A 16,895-nucleotide genomic window follows, 5' to 3' on the forward strand; every position below is an offset into this window, starting at 1 on the left:
CAGGCTGGTCTTGAACTCCAACACTCAAGCGATCCTCCGCCCTCAGCCTCCCAGAGTGCTAGGATTACAGGCGTGAGCCACCACACCCAGTGGGCCTGGGTTCCTTTATCTAAAGGAATGAAGAAAATCAAGCCTGTGGATCTGAGAAAGTCAGTGTATGTGATGGCCTCTTTCAGGTACCACATGATTTTATTCCCTCAATCTGCAGAGCTGTGCAGCATTGCACCTTACGCCCAAGGACTCAGAAGATCTATGTGGAAACTCAGGTTCTATTTGTGGCAGACCAGAGACCCTGGGGAAATTCATGCCGTAACATAGAAGCAGCCCTTGAAGGGGAGAGGGCAGTGAGGTCAGGCTGGCCTTGATATCAAGACGGTTTTGTCATTTTTGGGAGTAATTGACACCCACTCTGGCCTCAGTTTCCCCATCCAGCTCATGCTGGCCCTCTCTGGTTTTGCCTCCGTACCACATATTCAACACAAATGTTTTGTTTGCCTTAATTGTCTGTCGGGCCCTATACTAATTGGTGGGAGACAATGGCAGGGCTCAGGGGCCCTGTCCTCTGTTGGGGGAGATTGCCAGGTGTTAAATGAGAGTATAAGTACATAGAGGAAAGGCACCAAAACCAGGGCAAAAGGATAGGACAGGCATTCTAGGCAGAGGGAACAATGTAAGTGATGGCATGGAGGCATGAAGCAGCATAATGTGTGTGTATAGAAGCCAGGCTGGAGAAGCAGACAGAGCACAGTGTAGAGAGGGCCTTGTAGGTTGTGTTGGGCAATTGGAAGTCACTGAAAGTTACGGGGTGTGGAAGTAATGGAGTTTGTTTTGCATGTGTTCCATATAATCACCAGCAAAATTTTTCAAGTGCAGCTGGGTGCGGTGGCTCATGCCTGTAATCCTAGCACTCTGGGAGGCTGAGGCAGGAGATTCGCTTAAGCTCAGGAGTTCGAGACCAGCCTGAGCAAGAGCAAGACCCCAGATCCTATCTCTACTAAAAATAGAAAAAATTAGCTGGGCATGGCAGTACAAGTCTGTAGTCCCAGCTACTTAGGAGGCTGAGGCAGGAGGATGGCTTGAGCCCAGGAGTTTGAGGTTGCTGTGAGCTAGGCTGATGCCATGCACTCTAGCCTGGGCAACAGAGCAAGATTCTGTCTCAAAAAAAAAAAAAATTATCAACTGCCTCTTAAGTGGGTGTGCTTTTCAATACATCATCCTGGAAGTATCTATTCACTTAAAGAAGCCCTGGTATCTGCTCACTGTACTAACTCTTCACATATATCTCATCTGATCCTTACAGTAGGTACCCATCCATGAAACAGATACAATTGTCATCCTCATTGAACAGATCAAGAATCTGAGGCTTGAAGAAATTAAGGTCACTTGCACGGATTTGAACCCTGCCTAACTCCACAGTCCATGCTCCCTACTGAATGACCCCTTTGGGCAGCATTGTGTGACCAGGCCACACAGATCTGGGCCCTGCCTTGGATAGCTGATGAACCAGTAGGATGGCAGGCAAGCCTTCATAATGGCTTTGATGAAGGAGTACACAGTGTGTGGTGAGAGTTGGTTCCCAGAGGAGGGCCTGATTTGTATTCTAGCAGGGTTGGTTGGATTGAGAGGTGGGGGAAGGGGGACAGGGAGAGTTCAGGAAGAAGGAACATTTCATAAAAGTAAGAACTTACAGAACATCCTGACTTGTTAGGGGAACTGTAGGCAGTTTTTGTGTGTTGTGGTCATATGTGAGGTGGATGGGCTGCAGGGGCGAGTTCTGTAAGATGCCACCAGGGAGGCAGCAGGAGCCAGAGCACTAAGGGCCTTGAGTGCCGACCTGAGGATTTGAAATTCCTCCCGCAAGTAGCAGGGGGCTGCTGAAGCTTGAAGCCAGGTGTGACACAATCTCATTTTCATTTTACAAGCTGATTTTCATGACTGCTGAGTGGAAAAAGGAGTGACTGGGGAAAGAGAGACAGAGAGGTCCATTGAGTAGGAGATTGTTCCAGAAATACAGGTTGGAGGTGATAGAGCCTGAACCAGGGCAGTGGTTATTGGGATGGTGGGGACAGGTTCAAGAGATAGTAAAGGTATCTGCATTTCAAAAAAAAAAAAAAAAAGAGAGAGATAGTAAAGAGATAGAGAGATCAGGACTTGGAGAGAATGGTTTCATTATTCATTGATTCATCCATTCGATAAATAACTGTTGAAAGTCTACCACACATCAGACACTGTTCTAAACACAAGGGACAAAGCCATAAACCTGACAGGTATGATCCCTGTTTTCATGAGGCTGGAAGAGAGGAACCAAAGTCAAGTAAACAAATGAACATGATAACAACTGAATGTGATAAGTTCTATTAAGGAAATAAACAGGTATAAAATAGTAACTGGGGGAGCCCATTTTTAGATAAAGGTGTGTCGTGGGGAGAAGCCCTTCTAAAGAGTGGATATTTCAGCTGAGACCTGAAAGATGAGAAAAAGACAGACACACAAAGAGGTGGGGAAGAAGGAGGAGGGCATTTTATGCAGAGGAAAAAGCCAAGTACAAAGACATTGGCACAAGAAAGGGCTTTAGGTGTTAAACACCAAGGAGGCCAGTGTGACAGAAGCCTAGTGAGCAAGGGAGCATGACAGGCTTGAGGTCACAGTGGAAGGAAGGGGGAAATTGGCCTCAGGCTATGGTAAGAACTGTAGGTTTTATGCTAAGAGGAATAGTCCAGGGAGGCATTGAGGGCTTGTAACTGGAGCAGCAGCAAAATCTGATTTATACATTTACAAAAATCCTACCTGCTGCTGTTTAGAAAATGGACTGTAGTGGGGGCAGAGTGGAAAATGGATTGTAGGGGGGCAGAGTGGAGGCTGGGAATCCGGTGAAGATTAGGAGACAAATGCTGTAACCCAAGAGAGAGATAACAAGCTGCAAGTTCTAGGGTGGGAGTGGGGATGGAGGGACGTGAATAGATTCAAAACACATTTTGGAGACAGAATCAACAGGTTTCAGTGGTGGATTGGACGTGGCAGGTGAAGAAGGAGTCAAGGACGTGATGTGGGTTTTTAACTTGAGCCCACAGTGGTGGTGCCATTTACTGAGATGATGAAGACAGGAGAAAAACAGGTGTACTTGGTATTGAGGAAGGAGATTAAGAGCTCTGTTTTGGAGAAAGTGAGTTTGACATGCCTGTTAGCATCCATGTGGAAATATCAGGAAGACAAATGGCGGAAGTATCGTCTGGAGTTCTGGGAAAAAGGGCAGTCTGGAGACATAATATTGGAAATTAGCATGCATTAATAGTTGATAATTAAGTCATAGAATTGGAAGAGATAGAAAAGAAAAAAGGAAGGAAGGAAGAAAAAAGAAAGAAGATTCAATGAGAGGTCTGATCGAGGAAGATTTTTTAGCAAAGGAGATTAACAAGGAGCAGCCAGTAGCTAGGAAGAAACCCGGAGAGTGTGATGTCGTGGAAGTTGAGAGGAGGGAGTCAAGGAGGGAGTCATCGGCTGCATGAGAGGTTCAACGAAATGAGCGTCTGCCGCCCAGTGTCGAAGCGGTGCGAGGTGAGATAGTGCTCTGGAAGCTGGAAGACTGCGAAACAAATACTGTTTCCTCTTCAGATCCTCTACAAGACTGTTCTTGTAAACTTCGGGCGCAAAAGCGGGAGAGGAAAAAGCTTGGAGAGGAAGGATCGTAAGGAGGAGGGGACGGGTACTTTTGAGTGTCACATGAGATACTGCTGAAAATGCATTTTGTAAACCGCCCTGTGCTAATGTCATTGCAGTTGTTATTAATGAGCCAGGAACTGGACTGAGACCTCTCAGTGAGAGAGGGCAGATAAGACGTGTGTGGAAGGAGTCCCGAGTAGGAAATTTCAGAATGAAGAAAACCGGCTCCTCCTGAGAGCTTGTCTCCAAACCAGGCTTTGGTTTAGGAGCGATCAGGAGCAGCGTTGCGCCACACTCCGGATTGACCGCACGGTGGCAGTAGCGAACAGAGCGCCGGGAGGATGCGGAGAGAACCGCCCAAAGCAGGAAAGGAGGAAGTCCGGCCCCAGATGTGAGGGCTCCCTCTGGCCCCGCCTGTCTCCCCCGCCGGCCAATCAGGATCCAGCTGACAGGACAGCGCCGCTGGGGCGGGGGAGAGGGCGGAGCCCAAGGTCTGTTCATCTGCCGCGAGGCGGTGTCCGGTTGTGAATTTCATTCCTTTCCCCGCAAGCACTCGCTGTTGCTCAGGTGAAAACGCGGGTGAGATACAACCACTTTGGAGAAAGACCTGGCAGTTTCAATAAAACTAAATATACAATTGCTCTATGGCTTAGAATTTCTCACCTAGGTATTCACACAAAAAAATTAAAACATAAATCCACGGAAAGTCCAGATATCCATCAACAGAAAAACAGATAACATGTAGTATATCCATGCAACGGAATACTACTCAGCAATAGACAGGAACCAACCACTGATACACGCATCAACTTGGGTGAATCTCAAAATCATTATGCTGAATGAAAGAAGCCTTATGCAAAAGAATACGTACTGTATAATTCCATTTATAAGAAGTTCTAGAACAAGCTAAACTAATCTATGGTGAAAACAAAATCAGAACAGGGTGCTCTGAGGATTGAGGACAAGAATTGACTGGGAAGGGGCACGAGGGATCTTTCTAGGTGATGATAATGTTCTCAGAACTTTATGCAGCGAGGGAGATTGTCCTCCGTTGTCAAATGTAGTCACTACTAGCCACATGTAGCTATTGAGTACTGAACTTGAACTTCATTTAATTTTAATTGATTTGAATTTAAAATTATATAGCCACATGTGGCTAGTGGAGGCTACCAGAAACATAGCAAGACCCCTTCTCTGAAAAAAAGTTAAAAAAGAAAATCAACATAAACTCTAGTTAATGCTATCCATGCTAAAGTGTCAGAAGTGAAATGTGCTGATGTCTGCAACTTTGAAATTCGTAACAAAAAGATGGATTGACGGGTGGAAGGATGAATAGATGTATAGACATGTAACAGAACAAATATAGCAAACTATTAATTGTAGAATGGTGGTGGGTATATGGGTATTCACTAAAATTATTTCAACTTTTCTATATGTACTGGAATATTTTCATAATGAAATGGGATAACCACGATCTGAGAGGAGGGAGGAATGGTGAATGAATTACTGTCTAGTGAGTACAGAATTTCTATGTGAAATGATGAAAAAGTTCTGGAAAAAGATTGTGGTGATGATTATACCTATTGAATTTTGAATACCCTTAATGCCATGAATTATACACTGAAAAACAGTTAAAATGGTACATTTTTTGTCATGTATATTTTGCCATACTTTTTTTTTAAAGTTTGAAAGCCAAAAGAAAAGAAATGTTGGGGGAAAATCCATTTGGAAGTCCCAGTGCCTTCCCTCAAAGCAGTCTGGGCTACTCACAGAGAAACAGGAGAAGGGAGTGGCTGTAAGTGTGCCAGGCCCATTTTGAACAGAGGGCAGACAGAACACAGCCTTTGGAAATAGACAGACCTGGGTTCATAATCCCAGCTCTTCCACTTTCTAGCCATGTGCCTGTATGACTGTATTTGTTTCTTATTGCTATTGCTGCTGTAACAAATTACCACAAATTTAGTGGTTGAAAACAACACAGATTGATTGCCTTGTCATTCTGGAGGTCAGGAGTCTGAAATGTGTCCACTGTGTAAAATCAAGAGCTGCGTTCCTCCTAGAGACTCCAGGGGAGAATCCATTTCCTTGACTTGTCCAGTTTCTAGAGGCCTCCTGGATTCCTTGGCTTGACTCATGGCCCCTTCCTGCATCCTCAAAGCCAGAAGTAACCTCTTCACATCTGTCTCTCTCTTATCTCTCTCTCTGAACTCTGCTTCTTTTGTCACAGCTTCTGTGACTCTTCTGTCTCTCTCTTTCCCTTATCATTACACTGGGCCCACCCACATAATCCAGGATAACCTCCCCATCTCAAAATCCTTAAAGAGACTCAGAAGTCCCTTTTGCCAATGTAAACTAACATTTCAAAATTCTAGGAGGCTGGGGTGGTGGCTCATGCCTGTAATCCTAGCACTTTGGGAGGCTGAGGTGGAGGATCACTTGAGGCCAAGAGTTTGAGACCAGCCTAGGCAACATATAGATCCCCTGTCTCTACAAAAAATAGAAAAATTAGCTGGGTGTGGTCGTGCACGCCTGTAGTCCCAGCTACTTGGGAAGCTGAGGCAGGAGGATCACTTGAGTTCAGGAGTTTGAGGTTGCAGTGAGCTATGATGATGTCACTGTACTTGAGCCCCAGCAACAGAGCAAGATCATGTCTCAAAAAAAAGAAAAAAAATTCTAGGCATTAGGATATGGGCATTTTGGGGGAGGGTCATTATTCTGCCTGCCATAATGACCTTGAAGATTTTCCTTAACCTATTTATACACTCATTATGACCTATGGTACCGGTACTCAATATATGTCAAGACGATATTGAAGAGGAAAAATATTTCCTATGATTTCTTCCTAACAGTTTTACTGAGATATAATTCATATACCACATAATTTAACCATTCAAAGCATACAATTCAATGGTTTTTAGTATAGTCACAGAGTTGGGCAACTATCACCACAATCAATTTTAGAACATTTTTATCTTTCTCTCATTTTTACATATGAGGAAACAGAGGTCTGAGACATTAAGGAAACTTGTTTAGGGTAACGTCTACCTGGCAGGGTTGGGGCATCGAAGTGGCTGTCAGTAGCTGAGATTCCAGTCCAGGCTCTGCCCTTCACGAAGTTAGGCCAGTCGCCTGGGAGCAGTGAGGTATGAGAGCTAAGCAGGTGTCATTGTTAAGCAAGCAGGCAACCTGGGTTCAAGGCTTGGTCTTGCTATCTATATATAAGCCATGGGACCTTCAGTAAAACTTCTTGGAGCCTTGGTTTTTTTCCTCATTTGAAAAACGAAGTCAATTTATTCCATGATTGTCTATAAAATGTGGTAGCTGGACTCAGCCGTAAGAGCCCTTCCAGTCAGGTAATTCCAAGCTTCTATGAGGGAAAAAAGATAATTAAACATAAATTCTCTGAGTATACAGTGAAACAAGAGGGACAAGAATTCCTTGGAGACAGGGACTCACACGTTTCCCTTGTACCCTCTGGCACCGGCCGCAGGTCTGAGTTCCTCACTTACGGACCTTAGGCAGGGTGGGAAAGACAAATGCGTAAAATGCCCCTTACAAAGGCAGAGAAGGGGGAATAGTTGCAGGACAGGTGCAGCGGACTGGGCAGGCCTCGGGGTGGTCTGCCCAGGAGTGGAAGCTGGAACTGAGTGGAAACAAGGCTGCGAGGGACGGGAGCTAGCTCTTCCCCAAGGCCAAGTCCAGCCGCTGTGTGCAGGGTAGAGAGGAGAGGGAATGTGTTGGAAGGGTGATCCTGAAAATAAATCTTCATTGCCGCGTTGGTTGACACTGCACTACGCGCCGCCCAGACGCGGCCGCAGCCTCCCCTCACCACTCCCACTCGTCCACTCGATTTGGTATGCTCGGCCGCCACAATAGACCTCCCTGCTCTGGGGTGTGCGATTGGTACAGCCCAAGCTCCAGGCTTGTCTTTAGTTGGAACAAACCTAGAGACACGCCCATTGCCACGCCCCTGCCTCTGGTTGGCTGGAAAATTTAAATAGCCAGCCGGTGATAGGATGATTTTCTAGCCCTAGAATTTGAAAGTTCCCAGTTTCGTAGTTTCTCCAACAAGCCGGCTCTGATCAGCTTGTTCATCCGAGTCTCCGAACAAGTGAGTGTCTGCCTGAACCCCGAGGTGGGAAGCAGAAAGCCTGTTATTTCTAGGGGTCCCAGTCTGGAAGGGGCAGAGGAGTGGGTCAGACTGAGGGAGCACAGATTCCCGGACCCCAGGGTCCCCCCACAATTTCCCTAGCCAGATATTTTCCACCCCATCCCCACTTGAAGGTGGGACGCGCCAGGGCATGAGAATCACACCGATTCTGACCCCTGCCAGCCGCCGTGGCTGATGAAGGGCAGCCCGTTTCCGCTTCTGTACGCAGGGAATAGTGAGACCTCCTGGCTGCGTATCAACCAGCGAAAGTACCTGGGAGACAGAAGGCGCTTATTACACGTCTTTCCCCTTCCCACCTCCCCGCATGCAATTCTCCCGCTTCCCGGAGAGAGGACCCAGAGGGTTCCCTTGCTGGCCCTGGGTCTCTCGGGAGCAGGCTTTTCTGCGCAGGGACCCCCCGCCCCGCTTCCAATGCGGCCCTTGCAGGACAGCCGAGACGCCCCCAATCCTGGGTGCCGATGAGCCGCTGCAGCAGCGTTGCGTGGCAGGGCACCGCTCACAGTGGGCTTTCGCTTAGCCTAGGGGCTCTGTCACCGTCTCTGTGACTTCCTCGTGTTACCAGTGACAGCCTCCATCATCCTGTGTGGCCTTGACCGGGCTTCCAGTCACGGCCGCTATACCACCCGGTATGTCCCCTGAATCTCCGTGGCTCCTGCGCCCGGGTCTCTTCGCAGGCCTCCGGAGGCAGCGGCTATGCCCTCGGGCGCGGCGGCGGCGGCGGAATGCGAGGACGCGGAGCTGCGGTGCCGCGTGGCGGTGGAAGAGCTGAGCCCGGGCGGGCAGCCGCGCAGACGCCGGGCCCTGCGCAGCGCCGCGCTGAGCCTGGGTCGTAACGAGCGCCGCGAGCTGACGCTGCGGCTGCAGGCGCCGGGCCCGGCCGAGCGGCCGCGTTGCTTCCCGCTGCGCGCCGCGCGCCTCTTCACGCGTTTCGCCGCGGCCGGGCGCAGCACGCTGCGGGTCCCCGCTCCCGGCGCTGCCGGCGCTCCCGGGGCCGGCGCGGTGCAGCTGCTGCTCTCCGACTGCCCCCCGGACCGCCTGCGCCGCTTCCTGCGCACGCTGCGCCTCAAGCTGGCTGCGGCCCCGGGTCCCGGGCCGGCCTCCGCCCGCGCGCAGCTGCTCGGCCCGCGGCCCCGCGACTTCGTCGCCGTCAGCCCCGTGCAGCCCGAAGAGCTGCGGCGCGGGGCGGCCACTCGAGTTCCGGACACCGCGCTGGTGAAGCGGCCCGCGGAGCCCCAGACTGGGGCCGGACCTAGCACGGTGAGGACAGGAAAGGGGGTGCTTTGGGAGTGGGCGTGCCACTCTCCAACATGGGAGAGACCGAGGAGGCCCAGGGTGGGGGCAAGCCGGTGTGGGTATTTGAAGGGGCTGCCGTTTGTCTCCGAGGAGGTGGCCACCGGACATCTCAGCATGACGGAGGTGTGGGAGTCGCACCTGTGCTTCTCCTAGTGTGACCCCTGAGACCGGGTGCCTGAAAACAGGAAACGGGGCCCAGGCCACATGAAAAGAGAGAGCAGAAGAGGCCTGGAAAGGAGACCCCAGAAGGAAAACTAGGAGCGTGCAGCCGGCCCAGAGGAGAGGAGATTCTGGAGAGAATGACGTGGCCAGCAGTGTCAGGGGCAGCCCCCAGTGCACTCAGAGGAGGGGACAAAGTCTGATGGGTCTGACAATGTTTGCGGGCTAGGGCAGGTGGGTCACAGACCGCTGGGGTTTCAGATTAAGCGGCGAGAAGACAGAAATGGCACAAGGGCCCTGGCTAGCCAGGGATTTGCTTGGTGCTTTGGGGCGAGAGGCAGGTCTGTGATAGAGAAGTGAGAAGGGGAGTTGAGTGACAGGACCGGAAGGGTTAGGGAACCCAGGAGAGGGAGCTGAGGAAGGATCCAGACCCACACACTGAGGGGCTTCAGGACCCAAGGAGAGACCTGGACCCCAAGACTTGCCAGCAAGATCTCTGTGTGAACCAGGGCTGCCCAAGGGCTCTGAAGCCTGAAGCCATCAGAGAAATGGAGCTACCAGGCCTAGCACTGCACGGGGCCAGGAAGAGTGGCGATAATGCCTCAGAGGTAGAAGGAGGTCCTGAGACAGCCCTGTGACCCCCAGGAAGCCCCAAAGTGGCCCCTGCCTGTGAAGAGGCTGAGCTTGCCACCCACCAAGTCCCAGCTTTCTGAGGAACAGGCTGCTGTGCTGAGGGTCGTCCTGAAAGGCCAGAGCATTTTCTTCACTGGGAGCGCAGGTAGTGGGCAGAGAGGGGGTAGGAGGACAGAGGTGGGGTGGGAGAGAGGAGCAGGCAGCCCTGACTTTGCCCTTTGCCCAGGGACAGGGAAGTCCTACCTGCTGAAGCGTATCCTGGGCTCGTTGCCCCCAACAGGCACTGTGGCTACTGCTAGCACTGGGGTGGCAGCATGCCACATAGGGGGCACTACCCTCCATGCCTTTGCAGGTAAGTGGGAGTCCCTGGGGCTTGAGCTAGGAGCAAGCCAGGCCTGTGGGAAGGAAGGGAGGCAGTCAGGGTTAAGGAGGTGCTTGGGTCTTGGCCCAGGCTGAATAGTGTCACTCACAGGCATCGGCTCAGGGCAGGCTCCCCTGGCCCAGTGTGTGGCCCTGGCCCAAAGGCCAGGCGTGCGGCAGGGCTGGCTGAACTGCCAGCGGCTGGTCATTGATGAGATCTCAATGGTGGAGGCGGACCTGTTTGACAAGCTGGAGGCCGTGGCCAGGTCAGTGTGTACGGTGAGGCAGTAAGTGAGGGCTGGGTGCTCTTCCTGTGTGCAACCCGCCCACCCTAGCACCTAAAGCACCCCATGCTCCTCTCTAGAGCTGTTCGGCAACAGAACAAGCCATTCGGAGGGATCCAGCTCATCATCTGTGGAGACTTCCTGCAGCTGCCGCCTGTGACAAAGGGCTCCCAGCCCCCCAAGTTCTGCTTCCAGGTACCACTCAGCTCCTGGCCCTGCCCACCGTGGGGGTCTGCTCTGCTCCCTGACCCATCCCCGTCCTGCCCCCTCCAGGCCAAGAGCTGGAAGAGCTGTGTACCAGTGACCCTGGAGCTGACTCAGGTGTGGAGACAGGCAGACCAGACCTTCATCTCTCTGCTGCAGGCTGTGAGGCTGGGCAGGTGGGCCCTGGTGGATAAAGAAGGGGCCATGGCCGGGCTCGGTGGCTCACGCCTGTAATCCTAGCTCTCCGGGAGGCCGAGGCGGGCGGATTGTTTGAGCTCAGGAGTTCAAAACCAGCCTGAGCAAGAGCGAGACCCCGTCTCTACTAAAAATAGAAAGAAATTAATTGGATAACTAAAAATATATAGAAAAAATTAGCCGGGCATGGTGGCGCATGCCTGTAGCCCCAGCTACTTGGGAGGCTGAGGCAGAAGGATCGCTTGAGCCCCGGAGTGTGAGGTTGCTGTGAGCTAGGCTGACGCCACGGCACTCACTCTAGCCCGAGCAACACAGTGAGACTCTGTCTCAAAAAAAAAAAAAAAGAAGGGGCCATGGAATGAGCATCCAGGCATGGGTCAAAGTGGAACACAGGGAAGGGGGAGAGATGCTTGCCCTCGGGAACAAGCAGTCTGTACAGGAAGAGAAGCCTTGTGCAGGACACTGGGCAACCCAGGGCAGATTGTAGTCGAGAGCTTCATGGCCCTGTAGGAGAAGGTCACTCTGTGAGCGCTGGGACCCAGCCTCCCTCAGGGTTGGGTCCCCGTCACCCAGCACAGGGGCTGCCACAAAGTGGGTGTCAAGGAAGGAAGGATGGACAGACGGATGGACAGACAAATGGACACACAGAAGAAATTCAGAGATGTTGACTCACCCAAAGTCATGGCCAGTAAGTGGTCTGACTCTAACACCCTAGTGCCTTCTACTCTTAGAGCCCGTGGGCTGACTTGGTGGGAGGGGGGAGGTTGCCGACATATTCTCTCCCCAGCTAGGACAGAAAGTTGAAATACCACAGCTACTGTAACGTGGAAGTAGAAAGGAGGCCAGGAGGGCATAAGACATGGGCCAGAGCTGGGCCTTGAAAGACAGGTCAGATTGGGATGGGATGCGGGCGGTGGAGTGGCTGTGAGGGGCTTTCTATGCCTGGGGACCCCTGGCACAGACACAGGAGGCAGACAGGAAGGGGTACAGCACACACCAGCATTTGCGGGGGACAAGGCTGAGTGGCAGAGCAGGTAGAGATTCCATGCCGTTCCCCTTGTCCCGCTTGAGTTGCTGCTATGCCCGGTCTTCCAGGTGGAAGAAAGCTTGCAATTGGAAAGAATAGAAGTATAGGCTGGATTTTTCACCCAAGGCAGCAGGCAAGTGACTAGATTTTACCCTGGAAGGTGATCTGATTGCAGGGTACCCAGTATTGCAGGGTGTCCACATTGGCTCCATGTCCAGGTCCTGCAAACCTCTGGCCTGTGCTCGCTTGTCATATCCAACTTCCGCAGCAGCAGTGTAGGGTGGGAGGGTGGCCAGCTCCAACTTGGGAGCAGAAGCAGGAAGGGTGCCCACCTGTGATCACAGCCCAGCACCCCACCCCCCACACCATGTTCATTCCTCACGTCTGGGGTCCAAGTGGGAAGGGACAGGTTGGCCAGCCTAGGGGCCAGCAAGTCCTGCCCTGGTATCCTTTTCCACTCCCAAGGCCTGCCCCATGGCCTGCTGCTTGGGCCATATTGCCTGTGTCCCCCAATTTCCCTGCTGTTCAGGTGGGCTCTGTCTGACAGCTTAACCCCCACAGGTGCTCAGATGAGGTGACTCGCCAGCTCCGGGCCACAGCCACCAACAAGGTAGGGCGGGATGGGATCGTGGCCACGAGGCTCTGCACCCACCAGGATGACGTAGCCCTCACCAACAAGAGGCGGCTGCAGGAGCTGCCAGGTGAACAGGGAGCTGGGGCTGGGCAAGACCAGTTGGGAGGTGTGGCAGGTGTGGCAGCCCAGGCCATGGGATCATTTGGATATTTAGGTCCCTACCTCTATGGCCCTTACATTTGCAGAAGTAACTAGGACTTTGAGAGGTGTGGTAGACTGATTCCAAAGCCCAGCTAGGCCTGAGCTGTCCCTACCCCATCCCCCATGTCCTGGTCTAATAGGTGCTTTTGGACACTGAGCCACAAGTCAGTGATTTGTAACCTGTTTGCCCAACTGCCTTACTTTTCCAGATAAGGTACACAGCTTTGAGGCTGTGGACAGCGACCCCGAGCTAGCCCAGACCCTGGATGCCCAGTGTCCCGTTAGCCGGCTCCTGCAGCTAAAGCTGGGGGCTCAGGTGAGTGGGAGGCAGGGTCTAAACTCTGGAAGCTTGGGCTACCTGCGTGGGCCTCCCTGATCTGTCCCCTCTGCCTGGGCCACTCTGCGGCCAGTGGCCCCAGCTCTGACCACACGAAAGCCTCTCTCCCTCCTGTTTCACCTACCTTCCTGTCTTCAGCTTTCCACTGCTCCCCTCTTCCTGCACCGGGAGCTCCCCCAAGCAGTGTTGCCTCAGGCAAGTCCCTTTCCCTTGCTGAAGCTCTGTCCGTCTATCCCCTCATCTGTAAAATGGGGAGTGAAATACCTTCCTCCATGGCTGTCTCGTGTCGCATAGCTTATAGGTGCGAGAATCCTGATTCCTTCCTGGTGTTGGGGTGGGCATGGGGGGAGACGTTCCTCACGATCCAAAGGGTACCCAAGGGGAAAATGCCCAAGGGGCACCCAGTGTGGCTGAGAGAGGGGTGGCAGGACCCAGGGGCCATCCCTCAAGACTTGTGGCCCACATACATACCCCTCAGGAGTCTGATCCTCCTCAAAGCCCCGTGACAGAGGTTACCTTAATGATACTTACCACCTCCTTCTGAGGCAAACTGAGCAAATGTTATTCCTCCTTGGCACAAGGGGAAACTGAGGCCCAGAAAAATAAGGCAGCTTGCCCCAGGGGTCACAGAGAGCTGGTGGCAGAGCTAAGGATTGGGACTTGGTGGCCCTGCCATGACAGCCCCCGGCTCTCCAGCTCCCAGGACAGCTGTGGGGACAGGGATGCTCTCTCTTCCCTCTCAGGTGATGCTAGTGAAGAACTTAGCGGTGTCCCGGGGCCTGGTGAATGGCGCCCGAGGGGTGGTAGTCGGGTTCGAGGCCGAAGGGAGAGGTGAGTGACGGGGGGAGGTGGCAGTCCTACTGCTTGGCTGTGCAGCAGGGCCCCCATGTAAGTGGGTGAGGAAGAAATGCCAAAGGCCCCCGCTCCTCATCTCTGAGCCCAGCAGGGCTGAAAGGTTGGCCTTCTCCGTGCCTTCCTCAGGGCTGCCGCAGGTACGGTTCCTGTGTGGAGTCACTGAGGTCATCCGCACGGACCGCTGGACGGTGCAGGCCACCGGGGGCCAGCTCCTCAGCCGGCAGCAGCTGCCCCTCCAGCTGGCCTGGGCGATCTCCATCCACAAGAGCCAAGTGAGCACCCAGTGTGGGGGGTGGGGACGGGGCAGGGCAGAGAATGGACAGGGTATGCCTGGGGCACCTTGGCGCTCTATGTGTCTTGATGGCTTTATGGGGGTTGAGCTTGCCCTAGATAGAAAGTTCCGGGCCAGGAGTAGAATAAACCTTTCTTTAGTGAATTTCTCAGTCCAGTCCCCTCTCCCTTTCCTGGACACGTTCACTTCCCCTCTGCCATTTCCTGCCCCGCCATTTTCTTTTTTTCTTTCCATTTGTTTTTCCTTCTGCTTCTACAGATCAGAATGCCCTACCATTTTCTGAGCCACTACTAGATACATTAAATTTAATACATTAAATTTAATACATACAGATACAACTGTATGAAGTGTAGAGTAATTAATAATCATTCCTATTTTATATAGGAAGAAACCAAAGCTCAGAGAGGTTAAGGAGCTTGTCAAGGTTCCACAGCTAGTGAGTGGCAAGCTCCACACCTTCTGACCCAGAGCTTGAGCTCTTTCCTTTCACCCCCATCCCTCAACTCTTATCCAAGAGCCGCATCTCCTGGTCCCCCTCCTACTCAGACAACCATCCACTGTCATGTTTTCCCTCTTGTCTTAAGACTGTCTGGACTGGGTGAGGAGATCCAGAGGCAGGAGCCAGGCTAGTGAAGGGTCAGGCTCTTCAGGGCAAGGGACTTCAGGCTGAGCTGGCTCCATCTCTGTCCCTCCATCCCCCAGGGCATGTCCCTGGATTGTGTGGAGATCTCTCTAGGCCGTGTGTTTGCCTGCGGCCAGGCCTACGTGGCCCTGTCCCGGGCCCGCAGCCTGCAGGGCCTGCGTGTGCTGGACTTTGACCCCATGGTAGTTCGCTGTGACCCCCGTGTGCTGCACTTCTATGCCACCCTGCGGCTGGACAGGGGCCTCAGTCTGGTAGGAGGGAGTCACCTAGTGGAGGGTCCCTGTGGCCATGGGTAACTGGGAGCTAGGACAGAGGGAAGGCCAATAGGACCTGGGTGGGGATGACAGAGCCCTCTACTGGCTCCTTTGGGAGTGGAGGCAAGGGGAAAGAGACGTTGGCCCCCAGGGTGTTCCCCGAGGAATAGCACAGGCCCATGACTGGGCTTCTTTGGCTCTAATCCAGGAGTCCCCAAATGATGAAGAGACAGTCTCAGACCAGGAGAACATGGACCCAGACCTCTGAGCTTCAGCTACAAAGAGAAGATAAATGGTGGTGTCCCCACCCTCCTGCTCCCTAGAGGCCCAGGGCCCAGGGAATAACTGTGGACAGGGGACCAGCATTCCTTGCTCCATTCTTTAGGGGCTCTCTGCCTCCTGGCAGTTTTAAAGGGAGAGTGCTTCCCACCCATGTGCCAGCTGTGCCTCAGTTTATCTCCTTTTGCCCCAGATGAGCTGCTTCAGGGTCATAAGTACCCTTTCTGTGCCAGTTGGGAATGGGTCTGTGGTGGTACCTGCTGTCAGAGGACAAAGCTCTCTGCAAGGGATGGACACAGAGTTGCAGAGTCCTGAACACCCCTCCCTTTGACCTGCAAAAGGGAGAGGTAGTGAGGACAGGTCTTCCGGAGCAGCATCAGGCCTCACTAGAGCAGGGACCTGGGGAGACTCAGGCCGGGTGCAGGCCCAAAACAGAACAGAATGTGGGGGCATCTCCACGGCTAGGCCCAGCCTAGAACAAGCACCTTCTGAGCCTGACCTGACAACAGAAACTGCAAAATGTGTGCCCGGATTTTAAGCTGCTTTTTCAGGGAATAGTGTTGGGGGCGTTGAAATGGATGTTCTCAGGTTGTATTTATTTAGGACAAAATAAACTTGTGAATCGTGTAAGAACTATGTGTCCTGCTTCCTCTCTCTTTTTCTCACTGGTGCACATACACGCAGAGGTGTTTACACCACGGTGGCTGAGATCACAGCACCCTTATGTGAGGTTTCGTTAGTATCATTGGCTGTTTGGAAAACTAAGTTATCTGATCTTGGTGACTAACAATGAAATGACAAGGTGAATCACCATCCCCCAATAGTCAGACAAGAGCATACTAGAGAATTCACCTGGTGGGACACGCAAACAGGCGTTTGCGTTTGTTGCAGCGTGGACGAGGGGCCTACGTAGAAACTTTCTCATTTTGGGCCTTGCTGGGGCTCCAGCTTGGACGTTCTGACGGGAAAGGAATCATCAACAAACCAACTGGTTTATCAAAAAGCCTGATGGAAATTGCCCAGGGGTGCTCACAGGCTAGCTAAAACTAATGTTCTCTGCTTATGAGTGAAACGGTATCATTTCTCGGTGGTAAACACAGGTTATGGTGGAGGCAGCACTGGAGCTACAGGTGTCTGATTAATTAAAAGAGAGCAATGCCTAGGACTCTGGGAGGTTGAGGCAGGAGGATAGCTTGAGCTCAGAAGATCAAGACCAGCCTGAGCAAGAGCAAGACCCCATCTCTACTAGAAATAGAAAAATTAGCCAGGTGTTGTGTGCGCCTGTAGTTCCAGCGATTCCAGAGGCTGAGGCAGGAGGATCATTTGAGCCCAGGACTTTAAGGTTGCAGTGAGCTACGATGACACCATTGTACTCTAGCTGCGGACAACAGAGCAAGACTCTCAATAATAATAATGATAATAGAAGAGAGCAATGGCTACTTAAATGTAAAACCACCGGTAGTGGGAGAAGTTT

General features: G+C 52.4%; 1 protein-coding gene across 2 annotated transcripts; it reads left to right on the top strand.

Moving 5' to 3' along the window:
- Positions 1–7,695: 7,695 nt before the first annotated feature.
- PIF1 (PIF1 5'-to-3' DNA helicase) lies at positions 7,696–16,051 on the top strand. 2 transcript variants are annotated; one of them, XM_012644841.1, is made up of 13 exons: positions 7,696–7,795; positions 8,506–9,088; positions 9,929–10,061; positions 10,143–10,268; positions 10,389–10,542; positions 10,641–10,755; positions 10,834–10,940; positions 12,548–12,687; positions 12,971–13,077; positions 13,842–13,929; positions 14,080–14,225; positions 14,948–15,139; positions 15,351–16,051. In XM_012644841.1, exons 2-13 carry the CDS (start codon positions 8,525–8,527, stop codon positions 15,408–15,410), a joined length of 1,932 nt encoding a protein of 643 aa, XP_012500295.1. In that variant the 5' UTR covers positions 7,696–7,795; positions 8,506–8,524; the 3' UTR covers positions 15,411–16,051. The 2 variants fall into 2 exon arrangements, with proteins under 2 accessions (XP_012500295.1, XP_012500296.1); XM_012644842.1 differs by having other exon boundaries at positions 7,696–7,771.
- The last annotated feature ends 844 nt before the right edge of the window (positions 16,052–16,895 follow it).

This window comes from Propithecus coquereli, unplaced genomic scaffold (genome assembly GCF_000956105.1).
Source record: "Propithecus coquereli isolate 6110/MARCELLA unplaced genomic scaffold, Pcoq_1.0 Scaffold221, whole genome shotgun sequence".
NCBI classification, from domain to species: Eukaryota; Metazoa; Chordata; class Mammalia; order Primates; family Indriidae; genus Propithecus; species Propithecus coquereli.

Excerpts from the sequence above, each read along its gene's own strand:
- PIF1 (XM_012644841.1), top strand. The coding sequence starts at position 8,525 with ATGCCCTCGGGCGCGGCGGCGGCGGCGGAATGCGAGGACGCGGAGCTG. Across the intron at positions 12,688-12,970 it reads GCGGCTGCAGGAGCTGCCAG|ATAAGGTACACAGCTTTGAG; the intron begins GTGAACAGGGAG and ends TTACTTTTCCAG. Across the intron at positions 13,930-14,079 it reads GTTCGAGGCCGAAGGGAGAG|GGCTGCCGCAGGTACGGTTC; the intron begins GTGAGTGACGGG and ends TGCCTTCCTCAG.